The sequence below is a fragment of the Anguilla rostrata genome, chromosome 8 (assembly GCF_018555375.3).
Source record: "Anguilla rostrata isolate EN2019 chromosome 8, ASM1855537v3, whole genome shotgun sequence".
In the NCBI taxonomy this organism is placed as follows: domain Eukaryota; kingdom Metazoa; phylum Chordata; class Actinopteri; order Anguilliformes; family Anguillidae; genus Anguilla; species Anguilla rostrata.
Window position 1 is genome coordinate 51,853,058 of NC_057940.1, and position 27,830 is coordinate 51,880,887.

Sequence of the window (27,830 nt, forward strand, 5' to 3'; positions counted from 1 at the left end):
CAGGACACAATTAAAATCTTTTTAAAAGTTTTAATTATTCTGCTGCAGTTTGACCACAGCATAAGTACAAGCATAGATTCTTTATTTAGGACTACAACAGCATTTGGAGCAATATATATATATTTTCGTTTTTCTTTTCCGTAGATGTATTGCAATTACCGACCTTCGGTCTAAAACCTATGACATCACAACTGCTTAAATAAAGAGGCAAAAATATACAGTTTTTTTTTTTCTCTTCCCAATTCACTGGGATTCATTTTGAGTAAAGCAAACAAACGGTACAAAGTCCAATAGCCGATGCAGTCCTGCGATAAATTACACAGATCATTACCAAGACCGACATACTCGTGATAATTTAGGAGCGGAAAAAAGGGACTGCCGTCAGCTATCGCACACAGGTTCATGGTAGCTCATGGAAAGCCGTGGCGAATTTGCTCAGCGCCCACATTAGTTCAAGCAACTGCAGAGAAATAAATGAATAGCCTATAGTCGGAACAAGAATTATAGTGACTGCTCAAAACTGCGTAACTGCATTTGTGTACGTGTGCGTATGTGTTTAAGAAATGACATTTCTATGTACACACAGACAATGAACATGCGTAACTATTGTACAGTGGATTTAGCATTGAGTGCAATTGAAATTTTTTCTATACTGTACACCATACACGTTTTATGTATAAAATAGATAATGTGATGAAATGAGGAACTGCATTGCCCATATTTGGTTGGTTGACAGGCTTGTATAATGAAAGTGTTACGATGTCTCCAGTAGCTTACCTTTCATTTAATAAAATGCGTCGCTTGGTAATTTATGACTAGGATCAATACAAAGTATGCCTTTAAAAATGCACTGAGGAATTTCGAATTCCAGCCCTTTATAATTTCAGTTCCTAAAAGTGGAAAAATAATGTGAAGGTGACCACACTTTTGCCAAACTGCAAGTTATCGTGCCACATACCCTATACATTGTTAGGCTGTACATGCATTGATCGGTTAAACTTGTCTGAACGTCTATTCGATCAACAGGACAGCGTTAAGGAGAGGCAATTGCAGTTGGACTCAATAGAAGAGCGAGAATTCTCCACCACAGGTGACACATCAAAATGTTGGCCGATACCAACGGGGAGAACCTCTACCTACAGTGCCAATGTGCATGCCTCAAAAGCCAGGACGTGGACTTCACCTCTAAAAGATCAACATAAAGCTAGATGGTCCGACTCAAAGCTTGAGAATTCGGGTAACAGTACTCACGCGGACACAGCGAGTGACGTCATGCTCAATGTGTCCTTATAAACATGGGTTCACTCAATGTGCCATTGGAACAAGCTACTTAGGGACACAGTACGGGTATGACTAAAACTGCAATTATACTCTTCGAAGTCTACAGACACTGGAAACGCAACAAAGCCAAGACTGTTTATGACAGTTCTATACTACAGACCACCCCATGAGATGGCCTCCCTTGAGAACGGGTTTAAAACAAAGGCAGGGTCTGCAAAAGATAGTTTCTTGTTTTCCAGTGTAAAAAGACCTCATAATACTTGGGTTGTGTCTGTTTATTCAGTCGTCGTTTAAGTATTTTTCTATCGAAGGTTGTGCGAATAACAGCCGACACTATTCACGCCGTGTGTTCAACAGCCGAACTGGTCTAACCGCGTAACTGGCACAAAAAAATGGCAAGCGCAGTGGCACTGATGAAAATCCTCATGAAAAGCAAAAATAAGACCGAGAGTACCCATTCTGTTTAGAAACAGTGCGATTTCGGAGCATTATGTTTCATCCTTAAGTAACAGACGTAGCTATTAGGGAAATTAGCAGGTTGTATTTTTTTGTATAACGTAAGAAAGCGATAGGCTATTTAAATCTTCAATTCTTCTGTTTATAAAAAAGACAAAGCACATTTGTAGGCATTTCCAAATTTTATGCCACCGTGTTAATGGTTTTTTTTAAATATCCTCTGTATATTACATTATTAACAATGTATTTCTGTGGTTTCTACCCACTGGGTAGGATATGTGCATAATATATTCAAGTTATGTACAGCACCTTACAAATAAACAGAGAGAGACAGACTAGTGAAAGAAGCACCTTTGGAAATGAGGCACGATGAAGTTGTAGGAGCTTGAGTGCAACTGGGTTCCTACATCAGCTCAAACATGAACGTTAGGCACCATATTTGCTCACATAATAGTAACATGCAAACCTTGAAGATCTTTTTTTTTTATACAAAGTTTTCGTTATTTACTAGGACAAAGGGACAACGAGAGGGGAAAACAAACAAACAAACAAAACAGAAGCACAAACACAACCGCTCGTTACTCTAAATAAGGGGAGGATCAGTCGCATTCTACATTAAGGAACAAAGCCAGGAGAACACAGCAGCAGCAGCAGCGGTAGTAATAGTAGTAAGTAGTAGTAGCAGCAGCAGCAGTAGCAACAGCAGCAGCGATTTAGAACAAGGAAAATGCGGAAGGAATACAAACTGCACTCATAAGGAGTGCCGGGGAACAAAATTCCGATTAGGAGTCGATGAAGTGGCTTTTTATGTCAATGTCGAAAATCAAGATCCTGCCTTTTTTCTTCAACACTTACCAAACCCACGTCAGGATATTTTATGCATACAATTCTAGGCTGCCGATATCGTCATTTGTACGTCCACGTGGAAAAATTGTGGATTTGCTCATTACATAAGCATAGCAAGAATCCACAAAAGGCATAACGCTACATTACGTCGTTCCATCGCCAACAGATATTGGCGAGGACGCCAGTAAACGTGTAAAACTGCACTGTGCACTGATCAGAGACTTATGCTTAACACGTGGCCATTGAAAATGCAGTTTTCAACCGTGCAAATGACTATGAGCGGAACTCGGGATAAAAATATGTTTTTTTTTGGGGGGGGGGGGGGGGTAATAATTAGAAAAATTAAAATAAATCACTGCTTGTGCCAAGTTAATTGTTTCGGTCAGTTTGGATCGGTCCTAACCTATGATGCAGACCTGTCGCTGACGGCCATCAAGAGTAAACTCGTACAGTGCCCGTAGAAACTCTGACATACACCTACAGGGCTCGAGCCCACACGCCTACAGTATGCGCGGGTCAAGGGATTGGTCTGAGGCAAAGATAAGTTGGTACACATTTACAACTGGGCCCCAAAGTACATCTTATCGGTGGACATGGGTTGGTTGGAGGCTAAATCTGAAGTTCCTGTCTGTATCTCCTCTATACAAACATGTGGTTAACCATAGCAAATATATTACTTTCTTAATTACATATTACACAAATAACGAGGGCATAGTTATCGAATCAAAATAGTGACAAAATATTTTTCGTATTTAAAAAAAGCAAAAGTGTACAAAAGTGAATTTTTGCAGATGCGCTTCAAAACCACAAACTCTCATCACGCGATTAAGAGCACCCGCCATTTCTTGCTCTGTTGCTACAAGTTTTCTTTCTTTCGCATGGAAGATCCCGCTGAAAAGCCCACGTGTGGCGAAGTTTGGCCAGAGCGTCCAGGCTCCTCTCTGAAGGAACCCGCAAGCCCGACTGCAAGGTAAAAGACACCTTCTGCACGTGGGCAAAGGCAGGTAGTAAACAATGCACGAGTGGTAGCCGTGGCTGCGGATTAACGCTGCGTAACGTGACCTGGAGAACGTGGCGAAAGCGGGACGAGGCTAAATCTATGTTTTTTTTTTTTTTAAACTGACCCTCTCAAGCACAGCCCTTTACTTAATCACAGTTCTAAACCTGATTACACAATCACGCACGCGCTCTTCCAGCTTCCGGATACTGGATTCTTATTATTATTATTTATTATTTTTTTGGACATCGGCTGAATGCGCGTGGCACTTCTGTATGGAGACAGACGACGCTAAGTGCAGAAAACGTGGACCGAGTGGACTGGGTAAACGTCTGCGTGATCGGAGCTGTAAGGCGCGCGTTAACCAGTACGCGACGCCGGGTGGGCTTGCCCTGGAAAATTCCAGCCCTAGGACTTCCATTAGATCAGGAAACGGGAGAATGAACATGGGACTGCTAACCTGGCCATTTTCTCGGAATTCGGCCTGTTTCCATGGTACCGACTGAAACTGGATGAGAGATGAGGGGGGCGCGTAACACAGAACCAAATTTAGCCCTAATCCATCACATTAAATGTATACAACAAAAATCCAGCTGTTCAGTCTCACCAAACGCCTGTGGGTAGACAGGAACATTTTGCTTAGAGACGACTCCGCCTTCAGAAAATTTGAAAACGTACGTTGGTATGTCATTAAAAGATGGGTGCGTTCACGATGACAACCCAAAGGCTTTCACTGCTTCGTCTCGGCTGTGGCCAGTTTGACCACGCCGTGAAGTGGCCTACAAGATTTCACACGGTGTCGTCGAAACAGTCTGTCCACAGGCCTTCTTACCCACCAGACTCAGAGCAGCCATTTTTACGTGGTCTGTTGGAAGTGTAATGGAATGTGAACAAGTATGTATGCTTTTGTTTTCAAGTGTCTCCTCACAAGTCATTTGAACCATGGAGATTTTAGGCTGGATCTGAGTACATCTCATGTTTTCAATAACAAAAAAAAAGCCAGTTGGCTCCCACTGAAAAATACCTTTGAAGCCAATGGTCCAAAAAAAAACAAAACAAAAAAAAAAGCCAAAAAGAAAAAAAACAACATAAATAATAAACAGCATTTCCCTCTTCTCTTTTAAACAATAAGATAGTGCAATAGAGTTTTCCTTTTGAATTCTAAACGAGTCAGTTCCCCCAAAATGACTTCCACGTGAAACTTGGCACTCAGATTTGGGTTGGTTTTGAGTCTTGGTTGTGCACAGACCTTGGTCTCGCAGAGAGACTAACACTCCGTCCCATGACCAGGTCAGTCCTCAGGCAGGGCGGGCGTCGTTTAACCTGTGCTAATCATCTTTTTCTGAAAGAAATGACGGAATAAAAAAGTAGCTATGAAGCCAAAACATCCACGCTGCAGTCCTCGCAAAACGACTGAAAAAGCTCACGTTTTCTTTTTCTTTAAAAAAAAAAAAAAAGTTGGTTCCTCTTTTTGTTTGTTTGTTTGTTTGTTTGCTTGCTTACTCGTTGCTGTAGTACAAGTCAACATTGAATCAAGTGCAGGGAGTGTTAAGAAAAGAAGCCACACCCCTTTTGTGTAGAGGAGGTGGGGTGAGGGTGGGGTGGGGGGGGGAGGGGGGCGGGTCCCCGGACCCCACCTCCCCCCAAACTTCACACCAGTCTGTCCCGCCGACCCTCCTTGGCCTTGATTAGGACTATTGTGCTTTCGTTCCTGCCCTGCGAGACCGTCCTGCTCCCGGGCCTCTGGGCGGAGGGGGGATTATTGCTGTGCTGGTGTACGGAGGAGGAGGAGGAGGCGGAGGAGGAGGAGGAAGAGCCGGGGTGGTGGTGGCGGCCCACCGCCTCGCTGTAGGCGGGCGGCGGCCCGTCGGCGGGCCCGCCGCGGCCGCCCGAGCCGGCGGCGCTGACGCCCGAGTTGCAGCTGGGCGGGCGCGGCCCCCCCGCCAGCTCGCTGTCGTAGACGGTCCGGTTGGGCGGCGCCCGGACCGACTCGCGGTTCAGCTCCCGCTGCTGCTCGGGGTCCCGCAGCTGCAGCTTGCAGGGCCCCAGGTACGGGGGCGGCTCCTCCCCGTCCGACAGGGCGATGGTGGGCGGCAGGTCGATCTGCTGCTCCCGCAGGTGCGGGCAGGTGGGCTGGAAGCGCCCGAACCGGTCCCTCTGCGCGAAGAAGGGGGGGGCGGCGGTGAACCTGTCCCGCGACCTCGCCCCGTACATCGTCTGCACAGACAAGGGGGGGGGAGAGAGGGAGAGAGGAGCGCTGCCGTCAATCACCTCTCCCGGCCCCGCCCACAAAGACTCCAGACACAAAGACCCTGATCATGCCGGGGGTGGGGGGAGGGGAGGGGACCCAGTGTGTGCGTGTGTGTGTGGGGGGGGGGGGAGGGGGAGAGGACCTAGTGTGTGTGTGTGTGTGTGTGGGGAAGAGCTTCCATCCTTTATTATTAAATCTCCTCCTGCTTTATTGGCCAACATTTGTATTCCAATCATTTGTGGCTCAATAAACGTAGCTGATGGGCGCTGTTTATCTGCGTTTGAGTGTACACATCGGACGCCGTGCACTTCCTCGATATGCATCTGTGAGATAAACGCGCAATTTTGAGTGCGAGTCGACGGGAAATGTACACTTAATACAACCGCACAAAAACAAGACACTTTAGCAGATCTCTGCGAGTCAGATAAGCAGGTAACATTAATCATAGCGACACAAAACATGTATTTACGCGGCAAGTGTAGCGTGCACGACTAAAATGTTCCGCTATGATTAAACTGCGCGGGTTCCTCAGTGAATAAACCATAACTGATTAATTCTGCACCAAGCCCTTCCTCATACATAAATCCATCTCCCTCCACGTTACGTTCGTTTGTGAAAAGAGGGGGTGAGGCCTGGATTGGGGATCGGGGGGGGGGGTTGAAAGGGGCAAGGGGGTGAGCAGCTGGTGACCTCTGACCTCTGAGCCTCCGTGTTGCGACACCAGACTATCCGACGGCCATGCGCACCCATCCTGGGGGAAAGGGGGGGGGGAGAGAGAGAAGAGGGGGAGACATTAAAAGAAAGAAAAGACAGAGAGCTGCACAAAGATCATCAGGATTTTAAACCACGACCCGGCTAGACACGTAATGGCGGACGGGGGTCGCCCCGATAGGCCGGGACAGACGCCAGGCCGGTGTGGTGCATGCTGGGAGTCGCTCACCGTCCGCAGCGCCTCCTCCTGTCTCCTGCTCTGACTGTGTCGGGTGATGAGGGGCCAGCTGGAGAGCTTGTAGTGGTTGAGCAAGCACACGATCACTACTATCATCACAGTCATCACCACGATTATAATGATTATCTGAACAAACTCCAGTTCAGCTGGAAGAGAGAGAGAGAGACAAACACAAAGGGGAAGGGATTGTCAGTCACCACACAACAAACTTGATTCCTAACTCAATAAATCCTAATATTTACTTTTGCTGCTGAAACCTGGCCATTTCCTGGATTTAACCGTGGGATCGATCGACCACAGGGGGGCAGCAGAGCACAGATTTTATAGCGCAAATAGTTTGTTCTAAGAGACATTTTGCAATGTCTCACAGCTAGAAATGTACACGCTGTCCTCCAAAGTGACAGCGTTGCCATTTTGCGGTGCAACTACGTTACCCATAAGCCCAAACCGAGAGCCTTCGCCATTCAGTCTGAAACCGCAAGGCCCTCTCGTCTCGACACCCTCTTTCACCATCACAGGAAACCAGCTCAAACTCCAATCCAAAGCGCACGGAAACTAAATTGTACAGCAAAGCCTAGTAACCAGGCGTACAAATAATGCTACGAACCACAACAGTTGCATTATGCAACCAGTGTATTCATTAATATCAAGGACGTCCACTCAGAGGCTTAAAAGCTGTTTTGTGCCCAGAGCACTAAGGCTCCGGATTGAGTAAAACGAACCAAGCTGGAAGCCATTTTAGGAACGAGAGCGTATACGTGTGCTGTTCTGTGTTCTGTCGTGTCCGTTTTTTTCGGTTCCATTTTTCCACGCACCATAATCTGAATACTTGAGCATAACGGGCACATAAACGTCAGAATGTGGGATCGATACGGTGCTCCTGCTTCTCCCTGGTTTGGCTTGGCATAAAGTTAGGTCCGAATAGCAGTGTTCACCGTGTGAACTGAACTGTGTTCTTGGCTAGAAGCAGCTGTACGAAATGAGTATCGTACCTTATCGAACCTGCGTTTTGTAGTTGTCCATGACCATGACATGCACTTTTGTACGTCGCTTTGGACAAAAGTGTCTGCTAAATAAATGCAATGTAACACTTATAATTCGCAGTTCGGTTTCTTTGCGTCTACGTCGCGACTCGTTGTCGTTGCTCGGTATCTGCTGCTGTCCCGCCCTGGCGGTTCGAGGGCAGTGTGGGGGTCAGGGGGGACAGAGCAGACCCGGGCCTGTTCAGTCACGCACGCGTCCCCTCCCCGGCGTAATAAAAGGCTCCCGTTGTACGGGCGCGGAAACGACCGGAGAACCCGGCGGCGGCGAGGGGAGCCAATCGGGGCTCGGCGCGGGGACGGGCAGAGCCAATCGGGGCTCGGCGCGGGGACGGGAAGAGCCAATCGGGGCTCGGCGCGGACGGGAAGAGCCAATCGGGGCTCGGCGCGGACGGGCAGAGCCAATCAGGGCTGGGCTCGGGGGGGGGCAAAGCAGCACGCGGTGGCCCTGTCGGGTACGCTTCCTGCTCGGAGACCCAGCGAGAGCGTGTGAAAGAGACCGCGAAAGAGAGGAAGAAAGGAGGGCGATGTGAGAAAAAGAAAGGGGGGCAGGGGGTATAAAGCTCACTGGCTCTTAGAGAAGGCTGACAGGCGAAAGATCACGGACCGACAGACGCTCTGTCAGGAGCCAGGCTGGAGGAAACGCTTCGTGTTAACCGCCACGCAGGACTCCACCCGACTGTGCGCAGTGTGTATGCTGTCTGAAACGCAGCCACTACACAGTGCCCAGGACCTTGCCCTGTTTCACTGAACACAGAGCTGTGGCCTGCAGAGAGCGCTTTAATAAAGAGGGTATCCGAGCAATAGGCCAGCACCGGTGTTCAGTCGCACCACGTTAATGCAGAGGAATGACTGAACGCGCGCCTTCCTGTGTCTCGTGCCCCGATACACCCGTGACCCAAACGGGACGGGGGGGGACGTTGCCCGGCGACCGCCAAGACCAGCGACCGCTGTCGTCAGAGGAGGTTCCGCGGGCCCCCCGCGATTCGGGCCCCCCCCCCGCGCAGGTGAGTCCCGTTCCCCTCCCGACCGCCCCGCGGCTCTGACGCAGCGGCCCCCGCTGTCCTCACACGCCCCCCCCTGCCTGGCGGCGAGCCGGGAACACCGCGTTTCGGCTGGGGCTCGGACGCGCCTGCAGCGAGGGGGGGGGGCGAGGGGGGGGGCAGACGCATTACCGCCGCCCGCCCGTCCCGGACGAGCCCCCCGATCGGCGGCTCTCAGCCAGATTAAGGGACCCGTGGGGGGGTGGGGGGGGAACCGGGGGACGTGATGTAACCGCTACGATAAGGAGCACGCAGCCGAATTTGGAGCACAGACAGAGCTTCTCTCTCTCTCTCTCTGTCTCTTGCAGTGGGAGGAGGGAGGGCGAGAGGCAGAAAGAGAAAGAGAGAGTGAGAGAGAGAGAGAGAGGGAGGGAGAGAGAGCAAGAGAGAGCGAGCAAGAGACAGAAAGAGAGAGAGGGAGAGAGAGAGAGAGAGAAACAGGGAGAGTGAGAGACAGAGAGAGAGGGAGTGAGAGAGACAGAGAGAGAGAGAGACAGAGAGAGAGGGAGGGAGAGAGAGAGACAGAGTGCGCACCGGCTCTCTGAGAGAGAATCTCAACCTCGACTATTTTCTGAACAGAACAGCGTGTACCCAGCCGACGGAAACGGAGAAAACAGGGGCCGGGGCAACAGAGCCCGCAGTGATGGCGTTCCCGGCGGCACCGCCACACAGGCTGCATTCACAGCCACCCAACGTCCCGGCAGGGAACCGGCGCAGACACCCGAATCGACAGGGGGTCCTCGCGCTCCAAAAGACACAAAAGACGCGCTTGTGTGCGCGCGGCAGGGCGCCATCGCTCACGTCGCGGAAGAACACGCCGTCCGTTCCCCCTCCGACCCGCACAGCGTCGAGCTCATCGTGGGACGCAGGGACGCAGGGACGCAGGGACGCAGGGACGCAGGGACGCAGGGCCGCCCCCCCGCCCCCCCCCCGCCATTCCTGGAGCCCTACCGTCCAGTAGACTTTCGTTTCCACCCTAACGTGGAGCACCTGACCGCGGCTGGACGAGATCTCTAGCCGCTGAATAAGGTGTACACCTGTGTTTCTCAGCCCTGGTCCTGGGGACCCCCTGCCCTGCATGTTTTAGATGTTTCCCTGCTCCCAACACACCCGATTCAAATGAATGGGTCGTTATAGAGCTTGATGACGACCCATTCATTTGAATCGGGTGCGTTTTGAGCAGGGAAACATCTAAAACATGCAGGGCAGTGGGTCCCCAGGACTAGGGTTGAGAACACACAGGTGTACAGGATGGTAGGTCTCCAGGAACAGGCCTGGGGCACGATCTCCGTAAACAGAATCGAAGCTAAAGGGGGTGTGGTGTCGTAAAAAACGAGCGGCCCGTAAGGTGTGGCGTACACACCTCACTCCCCCTACCGCCTTTTTCACTGCACGGGACCGGACCGGCAGGTGGGGATGAGGGGGGGGGAAGTTTGGAGGCCATTTTCCCTTCCTCCACCCCCAAATGCTCACGATACAGCACCCCAACGACAGAGGGAGCCAACTCTGGGGGGGGGGGGATGGCGGCCATTTTCTTTCGCCGCAAGCCGCCATCGGCCGTGACTAAAACCCTGTCGCAGACCCGGAGTCCTCTCAAAATCGCGCCGCCGTCCTCCCCTGACCCGGCGGCTACAGGAAGAGGTGTAAATGCCGGGAGGGCAGATCAGAGCCGCCCGCACCGGCAAAGGTCTCGGCCGAGAAACGGCGAGCGCCGAGGACATTTACTGCTCGCGAGCGTCCGCAATCCTACGGCACACGACAGCGACTACAAGACAATAAATTACAATAAATCTGCGTCTCGACATGCAGAGAATTAAAGGGTTTCCTCTCTGAAAGGGCCACTCGACGGGAGACTGCAGAGGGAGAGAGGGAGGTGCAGAGGGAGAGAGGGAGGCGCAGAGGGAGAGAGGGAGGCGCAGAGGGAGAGAGGGAGGCGCAGAGGGAGAGCGGGAGACTGCAGAGGGAGAGGGAGGCGCAGAGGGAGAGAGGGAGACTGCAGAGGGAGAGGGAGGCGCAGAGGGAGAGAGGGAGAGCGGGAGGGAGAGCGGGAGCGCAGAGGAGAGGGAGCGCAGAGGGAGAGGGAGGCGCAGAGGGAAGCGGAGGCGCAGAGGAGAGAGGAGGAGGCGCAGAGGGAGAGAGGAGGCGCAGAGGAGAGAGGGAGGCGCAGAGGGAGAGCGGGAGGCGCAGAGGGAGAGAGGGAGGCGCAGAGGGGGAGAGGGAGGCGCAGAGGGAGAGAGGGAGGCGCAGAGGGAGAGAGGGAGGCGCAGAGGGAGAGAGGGAGGCGCAGAGGGAGAGCGGGAGGCGCAGAGGGAGAGAGGGAGGCGCAGAGGGGGAGAGGGAGGCGCAGAGGGGGAGAGGGAGGCGCAGAGGGAGAGCGGGAGGCGTAGAGGGAGAGAGGGAGGCGCAGAGGGAGAGAGGGAGGCGCAGAGGACGTATTCCGGCGGCCCCTCGCGCTCGTGGAGATCAGATGGGTAAATCCGCGTTAATGCGGAGAAGCAGGGCCGCCAGCACCTGGGTTTGGGGACTGCCAGGGACCTCACCGGATCTGTGAGACAGGACAACTTTCTCTCTCTCTCTCTCTCTCTGGAAGAACCGAATACCCACACCCCTCCCCCACCAAAAAAAAACTAAATATGGTGCAATCTGTTCACGCCGTTCCAAAAGTCTCCTCAGCCGTGGAAACTTCCGGTCCTTTCTGGTCACCAGAGAAAAACTAGCGCTTTTCTCGTGATCTTGGTCAGGGCAGGATGTTCAGGAATGGAAACTTCACTGTGACTGCAACTCATTGCAATGTGACTTTGTCGGGGGGGGAGGGGGGGGAAGTGGGGAGGATGGCTGTGGTTGGGTGGTGAGGTCATCGTTCTGGTTTCCCAGGAACACGGCTAGACCGGCAGGGCGGGGTCCGAGTCGGGGTGGGTTAGTCTCCTGGATGCTGAGGTCACAGGTTGTGGTACAGGTCACATGACGACTGGATGACTGGCTAGGAAAAGCATCGGATGACACACATTCCTGCTTTGCCCACACAATGTCCTTGGCACAGACCAAGCACTGTGGTGTGTCAGTAGTAACCATCTGAGGAACTTCCCTCGCTCCCCCAAAGATTGTGGGGGCACCGGCATCCTGATGTGGGTCGGTCTTAAACGCTTCTCTCATCTTAGGCACAAGTTAAAACACGTACATAAAGGTGAAACTAAATCATAAAAGGGGGTATTGCTTTCCTAAATATACTCAGATGACGCCTACGCGATGACACACAGGCTAGACCTCTTGTACCATCGGGGTAGAACAAGCAGTTTATACATCATCGACCAGTCTAATCTAAAACAGGCCCTAAAGTTACCTTTTTAAGAAAAAAAAAAGTCCTTTCACTCTGTACCAAACTACACAGGAGGAGGATAAGGCTGGGGCTCAATTCTATTTCAGTTCATTCAGGAAATTAACTGATATTCAACTGAGTAATACATTTTAAAAATCCTCAAAAAATTATGGACGTTAATTTCAATTACTGAACTGAATTTCTATTTATTTCCCGAATGGTCTGAGAATAGACCCCCACCCTTACAGGAGGGATATCCTCTTCCCCTGTTCTGAGAATCCCCCCCCCTCCCCCCTCCCCCCCCGTGCCACTCCAGTGGGGATCGGGAAGTACGGCGAGGAGACTCAAACAAGCGCGCGTGCCACGCTCGATGTTCCAGAACCGCGCCCGGGGCTTCGCCACGCCCGCCACACCCCGGGCTCGGTCCCGCCGCGCGCCGCAACCCCCCCTACCCTGTCGGGCCCTGCGGGGTCGGAAGGACGCGGCGCGATGGCCGGCTTCCTGTTCCGGGCGGCGGCTCGGCGTTCCCGTCCCGGGCGGGACGGACGCCGCGCGTCCGCGGGAAACGAAGCCTCCTTATCTCGCCCGCCGCGCCCGAGCCCAAGGGAACAAAGGACAGAGCGCAGCGCAGCGTAGCGTAGCGCCGCGGGCTACGTGGGCAGGAGACGCGCCCGCCGCCAGGTTTCGCCCGGGGCACGTGCCAGACAGGGGGGCGGGGGGGGGGGAGGGGGGGGGAGACTGGCTGGCCGGGGACAATAATCTGTCTGTTGCTGAAACGCTTCCTGGCAGCGGAGCGCGAGTCACGAGCGGGAAAGCAGGTGACAAAGAGACAACATGGCCGCCCCGGACCAAGCAACCCCTGCTGAACCGCGCGGACTGGAACTCAGCGGCTTTCATAAGTCTCTCTCTCTCCCTCTCCCTCCCTCTCTCCTCTCTCTCTTTCTCTCCCTCCCTCTATCTGTCCGTCTCTCACTCACTCTCTCCCACGTACAGGCAGCGCGTACGCACGCACGCCCGCCCACGCAGACGCCCCCGCCCCCGCGCAACGCCCACGCGCGTCGTGGTCACGCTCAAATCTGCTCGGTAACAATCTTCAGAAAGATTTTAAAAAAAGGTTAAAAAAAAAAGCAACAGACATGGGGCGTGTAACGGCACCCTGGCTTTCACAGACGGGCATGATGTAACCAGACAGGGCAGACGGCACCCAACAGCAGCAGCGCTTTCTGAGACATAACAAAACCGGGGTGGGGGTGGGGGGGCACACACAGAGCAGGACAGCAAACAAAAACAAGTTTTGTCCTGCCAAACACCTCCCCCCATCCCCCCACCGCCTCTCCAAAACGAAACGGGACAGAAAAGTAAACACGGTCGCCGTCGGTACGTCAGTTCCGAGTCGCGTCGGAAAGTCGGGCGGGGGTCAGGGAGCGGGAGGGAGGGCGGGAGGCCGGTTCAGTCGCCCCCCCCCCCCGTGGCGAGCCCCAGATAAGGCTCCCGTTAAAGGCCTCCCCCGGAGCGGGTGCCAGACAGGTCTAGACTCCCCCGTGTCACAACAGACTTTCTGCTGAATTATTTAACCCCGCGCTGGGGCCGACGCCGCTTCCGCCCAGACGCCGCCCGCTCCGGTTCCCCCGCCACCTCGCCAGCGAGCCCGTCTACCTCCGTCTACCTCCACCCCCCTCCACCCCCCCACTGTTAAATATTTGCCTCAGATAACACCGATAAGGGCTGGAAACTTACCTGGATTTATGACTACTTCTTTTTTCTTTTCTTTTTTTAAAACGCTGTGCAGCAATTAATGAAACGGCAACGAGGGGCATTTTTAATTACGCGGTAATTAGGGCGGCCGGCTTTTTCCGGTTCTCCGCGTTCGGCGCGGCCCGGCGGCGGACGAAAACGAGCCGGCGCGAGAGCGAGCGCGCACCCTCCGCGCGTTGCGTCTCTCTCCCCCGTTCCGTCCCGTCGCCCGGACGCGCCCGCGCGGAATCCTGCCGCCTGGCGACGGTACAGCTGGCGCGGCGTTCGGCGTCGTTCGGTGGGGAGGGGGGGGGGGAGTGCGTCACGTCTCCCGGGACGACCTCCGCTCGCAAACGAGCGCGCCAGGCCCCGGCGTCGGGCGAAAAGCCGTCTGTTAATGTACGACGAAAGCGCGGATGAGTCACCGCGTTTCAGACGCACACCCCGCGCTGATAAGCCCACGCCTGCTTCGGGAATGCCCGAGCGTCGCGTACGCTCGGTACTGACTAACGCGACCGACCGACTCCAGGCCACTCCGACGACAGATACGGGTAACTGCAAACACGGTCTTCGAGTACGCGAAATTCTACCGAACCGAGCCCGCACAAGCCAAAGAAGCAAGTCCGCCACTTTGAATAGCTCCCCCCTGACTCCGACGGTCAGTTCTGGACGTGGAACCTGCCGGCAACGTCTTCGGAGAGGTACCGCACTTCAGACAAAGCTCAAGCGAAGCTGGGCCTGGATACTAAATCCTGAAGGGCTGGGTCGAGCCCACCACTCATTTAAAATGGCTCTGCTCTCGCCATTTTGTTAATATTGTAGTTTTGGGGAGGCGCACAGCAGTGGACCTGTGCAATTTCTTGTACAGCTTTTTCACAAAACTTTATTGCATTATTGGTGTGCAGGTCAACGCTCACCCGAATCCGCACAATCACTCATCCACAGAACACCCAACCGAATGATTCTGCCCAATTCGGAACTCCGCCCACACACGAAAACATTATTTCTCAGCAGGCTATAGGCCTACACAAAAAGATAGCCTCAAAACAATAAACATTGATTGTAAAAAGTTCCACGGGCATATTTTGTAATTTCCCATAAAATTTGCAAAACAAGTTTGTTCAAATTTAACATGCTGAGCTCACCTCAAGCCCACTGCTTTAGCCTACGGTTCCATTCAAACTGCGCAACTGGACTATTATCCTAATAACAGCTACTCAGTAGTTAACAAAGCTACCAATTACTCAATGCTGGAAGAAGTTAAGCTATAGCACCGCTACCAATAAGAGAGAAGTAGTTCACTAAACATAAGCTACTTTAAAAAAAAGTAGTTAACTACATTGAAGCTACTTCATCTGCTTATTTTCAGTCAACCCTATGCATCACTAAAATGGGTGTTTTACTGTCCCTCTCCTCTCTTTGTCCTGTTCTTACCACACCCATGATGATGCACCTTGCTCATTTCCTTAACAACAAAAGAGAAACCTACTAGACGGCAGACCGCTGGACTTGTCCCTAATCAGTAGACTGCAGGGTGCGTTTAACACCAGAGTTTTGGCAACGTGAAAAATGTCAAAGCAAAATGCTATCCACAGCTGCAACGCGAAATGGACACGCGCAGTAATAAACGAGTATTAATCACGCGTTAAGTCGGATCGCGTCTTTTAAGGCGCAATGCCCGCCTCAAGATTAAAAAGCCAATTTCCTGTGCAGCAGGGGCCTATGACTGCAGATGCGCTTCGCTCACGTCTCCAGACAGCTGGCGCTCGCGAAAGGTGTGCCACTGACCTACATTAATCGTGCGCGGCGCGCGATCCTAAGGCAGTATAGCGGGCGCCCGTCTGCGCCGCAGAGACTCGCCGTGACTGATGGATCTAATCAGCTCTCCTGAGCGCGATTCGCGCCCGGCTATCATTCTAGCAGCCGCCCCGCGGAAGACGGGCCATCCTTCAAGCCGCGAAACCTCCTGCACGCTCGCGCGCTCGCTAACCGACGCTAACCCACTGTTAAGTCTTCATAAGCGGGCCCATAACTCCTGTAGTGTATCACCTCGGAGGTGGACCGTTGAATTGTATGAAAGGCAACTTAAAAAGAAGACCCAAGCCTTAACCTATAGCATTAATCACATCGTATTTTATTAATTTTTTTATTTAACCTTTGTTTAACCAGGAAAACCCCTTTGAGATCAAAATCTCTTTTGCAAGAGGGACCAGACATAAAACACGAAGTTACACCAGACAGTAGACAAAGGAATTCCCAACATCAATGATTATACATTGTCACGAATAATAATTAGCTCGTTTTTATCAGAAATATTACTAGATCCAGCAATTATATGTACTACAAAATCCTCTGTTGGCAGAATAATGTATAATTTTCTGTAAAGTAAATGCTTAGGTTGATGACACCGTAAATCATGAGAACATTTTTTTAGGCTCATAGAAAATATATATTTTGAAGGAGTTAAATCCTAAAAGTGTACATAGGCCTACGTCACCAAGAAAAATTCTCATAGCTCACATGAATGCTAGTTCGACCAACATTTCAGAAGCCTGAGGTAAGCATGTCGTTTGATATGAACAACATCCTTTAAAAAATGCTGCGCGTGCATCTAAACTGGCATATCACATATAAACATCACCAACCCTCTTTATTATAGCCATAAGACGTTCGCAGTCTCCCCGTCGTGACTCAGTGTCGTGCTGTTTCGCGGATTGATTCCCGTCAAACTAAGCAACCGTTTCACAAAAAACATTCCCCGTTGGAAACGAGCAGCGGCAGTCTTTAGAGGGAAAGGGCCATAGAGGTTCACACACAACATGATGAAAGATGTAAAACTGCCATTTCTCTATGAGGACCAGGGAAGCTGTGTTCTGAGAGGGCACAGTGGTTTTTTTGTGGCACGTATGTACCGGTAAAAATGATGTACAAAAAACTGAGTGAAGAAAAAAGAAAAAACAAACAACAACATATGAACACAGACCCATCAATGTCCCATCAATAAACAGGAAGCAAAGACCGTGTATAAGCCAGCTTCCAACTTTTGAGAAAAGTAATGGTAATGAATTTAAAGATAACAACAAAAACAAAAACAACAACAAAAAGCCCTGTTAAGTGCACGGCACCCAAATCAAGCTGCTCGGGTCCAAAAGGGGTCATTTTTCAAAATGTCAATTTAAAGCACAGGAGAGCAGACCGCACAGCCCCTCTCCCCGGCACACAATGGAGCCGCCTCTCTCCCTGATTGGGGTCACCCCGTGAAAGGGTGGAGGGGAGACAATCAGATCCCTGTCGGAATTATAAATGAGGGTCAAACCAGACGCAACCTCCACCCCCCCCCTTAGCCCCGGCATTGTGGCAGGGAGGGGGGGAGAGTGTGGGGGATGGGGGTGTGGGGGATGGGGCGCAATTCAATTTCAATACCAAAGTTTCGCCAGATTTCACGAGGGCCATGTGGACAACGACTCGACACTTAACTTGATTAAACTGAGGCTTCAAACCGACATGGCTTCAAACCACATTACGGTCAGCTTCATATCTGCAGCCTGATAATATCAGGGGGCAGCGGAGAAGGCGCAAGCGTTCGTTCGGAGGTGGCGGAGTGGGACTCAAGACGCCTGACAGCGAGATCTTCCTCAGGCCGTCCAGAGGAAGCAGACACAAAGGGGGTCCCCCGACTGGTACCCCGGCTGTGGTGCATGAGTGGGGGGGGGGGGGGGACGTCAGCCCAAGAGGCTGGTCCTGGGACGATGACGCTCCACAGTGAATAAATGCATGCGGGATGAGGACAGCAGAATGCAAGGGGAGCATTAAAACAATGGCGGTCTGGCCCTGCTCGAGCTCTGCAGTCTGGCCACCGAGGACAAAGGGCGAAGAGGCGCTGCCTTTCTTCGCAAATGACGTGCAGTTCAAATCAGACGCTTGCCTGTTAATTTCCCCCGGGGCCACATTTCATATGCAAGTGTTGGGGACATATCCCAGCTTTATTATTTCTATCCTGTGGAATTAACTATTTTCAAGGTGTGAGATCGCAAATATACGTGATTAGAACGTTCTTAGCTGAACATTCTAATGGTGATGTCACAATCACTGCTGGTGACCGCAAGCAATGCAGTTCTAGAACACTGAATTTTAAATTTTGGAAAAAAAAGAAGAAAAAAACCTTCCAAAACTTTCCAAAAAACCTACTCTTCAAAGGGCTAAAATCCAAGAGATATCACATCCTCCAGGGAGGCTTACTGCAGTCCCACTGAACACCCTGCAGGGCCAGCGAACAGACGTGGGGAAGCTGAAGCCTCCACTACCCAGCACTCAACACCCACCGCAGACTTGCTTCCTCATTCTGTCAACAGCCCTTTTCCGCGAAACGCGAACCTTTCGAAATCCTAGCGCGTTCCACCCGCTCCCAGTTCCATTTATATGTAACCGCGCAGTACTAAGAAGCTCACGCCCTGACCAGGCGGACCCCCCAGCTAACCGCGGCTAACGGTGGCTAACCGCAGCAGGACCCTGCTAAGCCGCCCTGCCAGAGTTCACCAGTGGCAGCTTCTCCAGCCTCAGAGCGTCCAACGAGCATCTGATAGCATCCAGACGGCATGTTTCATCACAGACCCCACGGCTCCACAACACAAGGGGATAAATAACCAGTGAATGGACAACTCCTACTTAGAAAATAGATAAATAAATCACTTTCAACCATTATTTAATTTAACATCTGTCCCTGGGACTTCATGAAAAGTGCTGGTTTTGGACCAGAGGAGAGGAAAACGGTTTAACCATCCAAATCGTTCCAACTGACATGCACACAAACAAAAAAAAAGAGAAAAACTGTTACACAAAGCGCAGAAGCGTTTGCAGAAGTGAAGCGCGCCGTTCACGCTCGCACTGTTGCACATCGTGGTTAGCCAGGATGGGAAACGAGACTGAGAATCGCAGTCACATGACCGCTGATCTCGTCCAGTCACTCCAATCTTACTCAGAAAAATGAACGCTAACCAGTTCCCACAGCCCCACGGTGTGAGTGCGTCATTTCTCGTTGTGTTAATAAAACAGTAGTCTTAAAGAGGCAGTTCAACCAAAAATTTAATTGAAGGATGCTTCTATTTGGCCAGAGTATCATCTATCAATACAGATAGTTTCGCTGCGAGTTTGCTAGATATTTTTAGATGCTGTTCACCTTGATACAACGGACCTCTATAAATCCATATTTTTGTGGTGCTCAATGTGGGTCTACGACATAAATCAGACCCGTTAGTATCTCAACCATGAATTTTGAAGCTGCTATGTGCTTTTTATGTCAGTTGCTAACAGGTTGCTATACTTTAACTAGCCTATAAAAAACGGCTCCATTCCACCAGCATCACCACCACCACTCAGGTTTCACACTCACATGCCTGCACAAGACTTTGTTCAGATATATACGAAGTTGGCATACTTAGTTCTCATTGAAACTGCACAAATTACGTTCTGTGGCCGTCGGTGAGTAACTGTGGCATTATACTTGGGAAGAGAGGTCGCTGATGAGTTTTTAAAATATTCATTTTTTGAGCGCCACAAAAATATAGGTCAATAGAGGTCCATAGCATCAAGGTGAACTGCATCCAGAGAACTCATCTAATTTCAAAAATAATACAATCTCAGCAAAACTATCTGGATGGATAGATAGGGTGAACTGCCCCTAAGTGCTGTGAGCAGTTCACTGTTACTGAACATACCAATGTTCCTCTTTCTGATCTCATTTAACTGTGCCACGGTGACTTCCTTTGTGGTCAAGCTCCACAGGAGACCTCAGCACCTGCAGTCAGCATCAACTCCTTGCCGTTTAGCCAACTTTCCGCAGCTAGCCAACTTAGTCATCTTTAGGCCCACCGGCTGGATCACGCTAGCCACAAGCCGTCAAAACCAAAAGGTCAGGTCCACGCTTACGCCCCCTTAATTCTCAGCATTACAGCGGCTGGCAGGCACGGTGCCGCGGCCGAAGGTGCTTTCCACCAAACGGTTTCCGCCGAACCCCTCGGTTTAGTCTGAGGCAAGAAGCCCGGCTTCGCCAACCGACTCCCCGCAGAAATCAGAACACCCTCTTCTCGGGCTAGCGCAAACAAATCGGGGGGGAAAAAAAGCAACAAATCTCTAAAAAATAGCCACCTACTTTCCCCCGTGCCCTTCAGCATTTCCCAATGCATCGGCTTCGCGGCGCCCGACCCCCTGATGCTTCTCACCTATACTTAGCCGAATGACGGCTTCAGGCCCGTCTTACTCCTCAGGCTAGAAGACGCTCGCCGCGTCTCGGCACAGAGCACAACTCGGTTCGGTTTCTCCAGACGTTCGAAACGGCGGTGCTGCTGATGTACTAAAGCACGGAAGAGTGGGTGGATTTGGGGGACGTGGAACACCACAGAAGAGGCGCTACAGTACTGTAACAGTAGCTGCTATGCCCTCATATCTGTAAAACGAGGCAGGTTCCGACGGTGCCGTACACACAACATCGGCCATTAGGACGAGACCGGACGCCCTTCAGAAAAAATTACCCATCTGCCTCCAGAGAGCCGAGCGCTTGCAGGACGTTATGTCACCTACATCGGCCGTCTCCAGGGGAGCCAGCAGACGGGACTTAACCCGTGTGAAACCAGCCAGGTTTCGCTTCGCACCCGAGCGACGCACGAAGAGGCGACAGACTAGAATCTGTGAAAAGGCTCTAAATAAATCCGATTCGACCAGACGCGTCGCAAACATACGAAAAAAACGACAGATGTACCCGTTACCACATCGCTGTGACTTGCCGTTTTTTTTGTTTTTTTTTTTTTAAGCGCTTTACATTCGCAAATGTAATTCTCACGCCTTGCAACGGTCATGAGATTGTCGGCCTTTTCATTCGCCGACTTCTTTTCTTTTTTTTTTTTTGGCTGTACCGCAACGGTGGGGCCAGCCCTACAAACGCAAATGTCTGTGACTGAGTGAGTGACCGAGTGATGAAGTTACACCATTGGTCGGCCGGATCACGTGTGTTAGGTCCAGCAGCCCTGGGCACAGGGAGCACCTGTGCTACTTTAGCCATGACCTTGAAGGATCCAGGATCAATTCACTGCAAAACAAGAACAGCAGACTACACAAATTTTTTAAATCAAAGTCCGGCAAGACTTTTTCAAAACTCGCCAGATTTTTCTGAACTGTAATCATGAATTCTAATTTGCCAAGCGCATTTCCATCCGAGCTCATAAAATGGAGGACATCAGGAGGTGAATGTAAACCTTGCATGAACTCACGTCTGATCTGATTTCTCTCATGACTCAAGTACCATTCGTAATATTGTTATCCACAAATATAGGTGCATTAGGACAGAAAATGTGTGAAATTCAGAAACGCTTTTCGCCCTCGCGGGTCCTAGGCACCCAACACGCCCAACTCCAAATTTAGACTCAAAAATTACACCGAATTCTGTGAAGTATCCAGAAAGAGTAAGCGTATGAATTCAACCATTAGATAAATATATTTCTAAAGCCGGAGCCTGCAAGGGGCGGAAACAGCGACAGCACCAGCACTTCTCAAACGAGCCATTAACGTCCGACGCGCGAGCGCAGGTCTACCGCAGTGCTCTCCAGAAACGCGCGGTGCATGCTGGGAGAGCAGACCTCGACCTTGAGCGCTATCCATCAGAGATCCCGACGCGTCAAAAACACCGCCCCCCCCCCCCCCCCAACCCTTCCCCGAGTAAATAAACGGCGGCCGGGACAGCGACACCCACCCAAAGAGTGACTGCCGCCCCCACGGCGCGCTTCGCTGGGACTACCAATCTGCCCCGGGTCCCAGAGGCGGCGCGGGGGGCGGGGGAGAGGGAACAAAGGGAACCATGGCCAAAGTCAAGGCTGACTGAATGTACCCCCGCACCCCCTTATCTACAGCACAGGCCTGGGGCTCAGCTGCCACCTTGGGAGGGGGGGGGTGGGGCAGGATACACAAAAACCAGGGCTGACCTCTCCTTGGCTGCGTGGATGACACCCCCCAACAGGGAGCAGGCCGGCAGAGTTCTGCCCCCCCCCCTCCCCAAACCCCCTAAACCCCAAAACGAATGCAGTACTTCCCACCCCCAAAAAAAAAAAAAAGACTAATGAATGTACAGGAGCTTTTAACTGGGGCTCCCACTTGTGTACAAATTCCTCCTGAAATTAATTATGCTAGCTCTGGTTACCACGGCGCCTACCAAAAGCCCCCTGTGAGGTTTTTGATCCATTTGGTTTCGCTGGGATGTTTTCAAGCTGACAAGGAGGAGAAAAACAATGAAATAAAAAGCCTCTTCGTGGAACCCAACCCCCCACCATCAACCCCAACCCATCCCGCACACAGACAATGGAGAGAGCACACTCCTGACCGGCAACCCGGGCAATGATATTAGTTGGGGGGGGGGGGGGTGACAGTTGACCTCTGGAGTCACCTCATCAAGTGCATCCCCTCCCCTAACCCCATGCATCACGTCACCGGGAATCTCTGTATTATTCCGGCTGGTGCAGAGCTCAGCTCCGGGACGAGGCGGCATTCCGGAAAGGAACGGGGAAAACTCCGACTGGGACTGGGACGCCGACCGCGAGCAAAACGTTCCTCCCCGCGGCGGCGTTTGCGAGAGGGCGGGCGACCTGCCGCCCTCCGCACAGACCAGTCCTCTGATTCCGAAAACAGAAGACGCTCTGTACGCCACCCAGACTCAGACAGAAACAGCCTGCGCCCAATTAACGAGAGAAATCGGGTCATGGTTAAAATAAAGCGCGCGCGCGGACGCGTGAATTCAGCACATCCTGTCGAGCTAACGCCTAGCCGCTCTGACTGCGCGTCCCCAACAAGAAAATAAAGCTCAACCGCGGCAAGGAAGTGGGTTGGACGGTATAGACGTGCGATATCAGTCGAGGAAAAGATATAAAATGAGGACATGACCCTTTCCCCCAGTGCACGGGTTACAGTTAACTTCAGGACGCGGCTGCCTAAACACAGACCCAGGGTCTGTTTCCACGGCCTACTACCTACTACTGGCCAGGGCCTGGGCCCAGAGGACATGGAGAAAACCAGAACTCACTGGCAATGACATCACAGAAGTGTGTGATAGTCTGGGGAAGACTACAGAATCCATGTACAAGAAGAGGCAAAAAAACGACAAAAGAAAATGAAAAATCCTTCAACAAAGAAGAACGTCAATGTCTGTTCTGGCATTTTGGGCCACCGTACACATTTTTTTTTTTTTTTTAAGTAGACCACAAGTGTGCAACATAATGGTATGGAGCTAACAAATAAAATCTCTAGCTGTCTAACAGACTGGCTTTCTGGCAGAATTTGTTGCAAATTATGCAACCCAACCTAGTGACAAATGACTAAACAAAAACACCAGACGAAAGGCTAGGTCGCTATCCAGAGGTGGCTTGCCAGGCAACACCTAGTGTCGTACTGCATGTTTTTCCCTACTCAATCAGCCTAATGGTTGGAATCACAGCCTATAACTCGCTAACGAATTTGAGAAGGCAGTTGTAAATGTTATAATGCTGAAGCTCTTCAGCTTTTGACACTTCTTCTAATTTTATTCCATTTAATTTATGCGTGGTTGAACTGTGCAAGGGTTCCTTATCTCTCATTGGTGGGAGAGTCGCAGAACTCCGTAAGTGACTGATAACTTCCTTTTGCACTTCCTGCCAGCATTGTAGTGATGTCATGTCGCTTAATTATTTCTGAAAACATCGAAAAGCTTGTTAATAAGACATAATGTATGAGCACCTCTGCAATGAGTACCTCTGCAAGTCAGTGTGTAATTACATATAATTAGTGCTCAATTACATGACTGAAATACAGATGCAAAAACACCAAAACAAAAACACCACATTTGAGACAGAACAAAGCTGTGTAATCAAAGGTCACATATTATTGTATTTATATATATTTACACATACATTTAATCATATAATTGAACTTCATAATACTGCATGATATAGCCTTATTTATACGATACAAGGCTCTATGTGGGTGGATTCCCATATTCAAGGTGAAAAACAATGCATACACTACATGTCACAAGCTAACATAAGCTGGAATTTTAATTGCAGCAATTAAGGTTAAGTGTCTTGCTCTACATAACAGCTGCGGAGTCTCACCCGAGATTCAGAATCACAACCTAAAGATCTAGAAACCAGCGTTCCAACCAAATTGCCAAGATTGCTCAGGGCTAAATTCATTTTGCTTAAAGCTGCAACTTCAGTGTCTCGGAGATCCCAGGATTCAAACCCACAATATCAAAGGGCTCAGCCTCACCTCAGTTCTGTGATGGTTCGTTACCCCGAAGTGCAATTTCCACTAGTAATGTCTAACATTTAGCAGGAGCTTGCACCCTTCTGATGTCTGAATTTTTGCCCTTTGTAAGAAATGACACTCCAGTGAGAGTTTTTGTTTCTTTTAGGTTCAAGAATAGGGGTTTTCAAACATACATTTTTGCCAGAAAATGAGCCTTGTGATCTCAGCGTAGCTACTCTACTTTAGTTGTTCTAGCGTACGCTACATGTGTCTGACAGAAATTACCCGTCCATGATATTTAAATGTTCTTTGTGTCAAGCTTTCAGGCTACGAAGCTATGAGGGCCAATGACCTGAAGGTAAATATTTACATGAAAAGAGAATAAGTCCTTAGGTTGTGAAACTGAAATTGGCTTGCAGACCATCATTTCCCATATTTAACAACATGAGACATTGAGAAACACAAGTCTTACTGAAAAGGTCAAAAAACAGTAATAATCAGAAATATTCATTGATTAACGTTTATCAAATTTGCAGGACTTGTCACATGACAAGGATAAATTAACAGCTCTTCGGGCAGACAATTTTAACTGTCAATGTCATTATCTAAAAGAACAAAAATAGCTAGTTCCATTACGGCTTGGATCACTTTTGCTCGTCTTGTGAGCTAGATTCCTATTTGCAATTTCAATTCTCATCAGCAAATATCTCTGGCCATTTGTCATAATTTGGCCAGAGACAGTCCGGTTCCCAGGAGTGGTTTAAAAAAAAAAATCTCCCCCCACCCTATTCTTTACTGCCCCTTTGTCCTCCGTGTGGTTCAGACAACCCGGAGCTCTGTCTGAACCAAGACAGTCTAGGGGGAAGTGGGGGAAGGGTGAGTGCTTTATTCTCCAACGAATTTGTGTCCATTTCACTAAAGGAAAAAAAAAAACTTTTAACCGCCAGCATTTACTGGAAAAAAAAACCCAAAACACTTATGATGGCATAAAGATCTAAACATCCGAAATCACATACCATCAAATAAGCCACAAACCAATAACGTCTGCCTATAGTAGCAATATAAAGACTAAGGTTAGCTAGTGGTGCAATATTTTTATCGCAGTAGTAACGATAGCTAGTGGTAGCTACCTAGTTAGCTCGTTCCCACGTCTTTGCAGTCATGCAATGTCTGAAATGCAAGACCGAGGCAAAGATGTTTCGCCCCGCACTAATTTCCTCGGGATTCATACGAGTTTCAACACGAGAATGTACCCAGACAGAAGTTTACGTCTAGCCACATTAAAACATTAAGTTACGTCTAGTTACAAAAACAAACTTCTACTAACATGGTAACCGCTTTATGCAATTGAAAAATAATATCGGAAACATCCAGTGGATAAAACGCTTGGTAACCGTTTCTTTTTCTGAAAAATGGACATATCAGTTTAAACCGAACAGACAACTGGCTAGCTAACGTTAGCGATCCGGTTTGCGCTATAGTGCTAGGTAATTATTACAATAACCGAAAGACAACACGAAAGAGTAACATTAACTCAAAAAGTACAACCCAGCATATACATAAATAATAAAACGTATTTACAAAACCGCTAAGTATTGCCTTCAAAATCCAGTTCACCCCCCCACCCACACTCGGACAAATTCACTGTCGTCTTGAAAACCTTTAGCTGGCTGGCTAACTTGCTCGTTAGCTAGTCTAACAGTCAATCCAGAAATATTCTAGCTATTTTGCGATCCCGTCTCGGCCATAACCGGACATTATTATTGATTAACATATTTTCTGAAATCTAATTCAACTGCTTAAAACCCCAAGCATTATATACAAATTATTTTGAAGAAAAAATAGAGTTTATTATACCGCACAACTTACATATATCCATCCCCTGGGGCTGGGATCCGGTGCAGTTGCAGGAACAAATGACATTGGAGTTTGAGTTGGAGCTGCCCCGGACCGTTAGGTTTTGCATGAGGATCGGGAGAAACTGGATACCGGGGAAGAGCCGCCAGTTAGCGGCCCTACGCGGAAAGGGAGGACTACTTCTACAGCGGCCAGCTGTAAAAGTCTTCCTTTCCGGCCCCGTATTTTTTCACGCCATGATCGCTGCCTCCCGGCGTAGCTAACGTTGGCAATTAAGAGTCGGCTCCCCACATCTTGCCGTCCTGCGTTGTTCCCCGTCTTCTCGTCTCGCATTCATTCAAAAGATTGCCTCACGGTTACGTGCTCCTGTGGGCAGGCTCAAAACCCCCCCAACCCCCTCCTGCTCTTTGAAAGAGGGAGCGTTTCCAGCCAGACGTGAGGTGGGGTGGCGGTGGGGGTGGGGCCGTTTGAGACAGTCTGCAAGGAGAGAGACTGGTGACAATGGCGGTGAAAGAGGGGCCGGCCGGTCTAGCCAGTGGGAGTGTGGGCGGTTAGAATTACACACACTCATTACGACCAGCCACGACCAATCAAGGCAGCCATTGAAGAACCTAACCTTGGTGTGACCCCGCTGTCTCGCTGATCTTCAGCAGATGTGTCCGACCCCCACCCACCCAAACCGTCTCGTCTATAAATAACTGAGGCAGTTTTTTTGTAAAGTCCAGCTGGACAAGAAAGATAACAAGGTCTAAATGCACCCAACCAACGTTATAACCGCTCTAAAAATCACAATCATAAATCTATTATTTCACATTCCCGGTTACATATAATGCTAGTTGGTTAAAATATGGATTGAAAGTGTTTTTCTGTCATTACTTATTCAGAAAAAACGCCCCATATGAGCATGTTCAAACAGTGATCTCTCTGCATGACCGTAAAACGGTGCTAGTTTCGAAATGAGCTCCTCTCGGCCCACTGTAACTTCAGAGAACACATATGGGCCAATAGTTTAGCGCACAAAGTGATACGTGGTTCCCCGCCCACAGACCCTCGGCAACAGAAAGATAGCGTCTGAAAATGAAATCTGCCCGAAGTTTTCTCCTCTCTAGCAACTGTGTTTCTAGGCAGAAATAATAGACAGGCTTCAGACGAGCAACGGGATTCTATTTCCAACTATCGTGCACATTATGACGATGTTTGCCAACAACATTTATTTGCTACAGGCAACCAGAAATATTTTTAAAACATACAAAAATCCATGTCGCCAAAGTGCAATGATGGCAATTGGTTATGTAATATGCAGACGTAATGTAAAATGGAATATGGAGTAATGTTATATATCGACCATTTAAAACTCTAGTTTAGTTTAACTAGTTTTATTGGGATGGCAGGTATGCCATCCCGCCAAGTTACGCCTTGGCGGGGGCATGCCCCGTATTCCGTATACGGAAGTGTCAGTACTATGATTTACTGGGTGGTCGTCCAATCCGACAGAAAATAATTTAACTCTTTTTCTCTATTAGCGCCACCTTGCGCCCATATTGAGTTTGGGAGAAAGACCGAAAGAAAGAAAAAACATATCTGCAACTCTTGATGTCCGACGGGCCATTTATATCTAAATGTAAAACTTTATTATATTTCATATCATATTGGCTATTTGATGGCAAATAATCTGACGTATGAATTTTTTTGATAAACTGTTGAGATCTGCAGTCAAAGACAGATTTTTAATATATAATACACAGATAACATCAGTCCCAAGCATTAATCATAAGGCATTTCAAACTGCTCATCATACGA

The 27,830-nt window shown here is 49.9% G+C and overlaps 1 protein-coding gene across 2 annotated transcripts; it reads right to left on the minus strand.

Moving 5' to 3' along the window:
* Positions 1 to 16: 16 nt before the first annotated feature.
* LOC135261973 (low-density lipoprotein receptor class A domain-containing protein 4-like) lies at positions 17 to 26,669 on the minus strand. Of its 2 annotated transcripts, none has more exons than XM_064348690.1 (4): positions 26,043 to 26,669; positions 6,772 to 6,926; positions 6,529 to 6,582; positions 17 to 5,797 (listed from the first exon to the last, which is right to left on the minus strand). In XM_064348690.1, exons 1-4 carry the CDS (start codon positions 26,137 to 26,139, stop codon positions 5,231 to 5,233), a joined length of 873 nt encoding a protein of 290 aa, XP_064204760.1. In that variant the 5' UTR covers positions 26,140 to 26,669; the 3' UTR covers positions 17 to 5,230. The 2 variants fall into 2 exon arrangements, with proteins under 2 accessions (XP_064204760.1, XP_064204761.1); XM_064348691.1 differs by lacking the exon at positions 26,043 to 26,669 and adding an exon at positions 13,917 to 14,069.
* Positions 26,670 to 27,830: the final 1,161 nt, after the last annotated feature.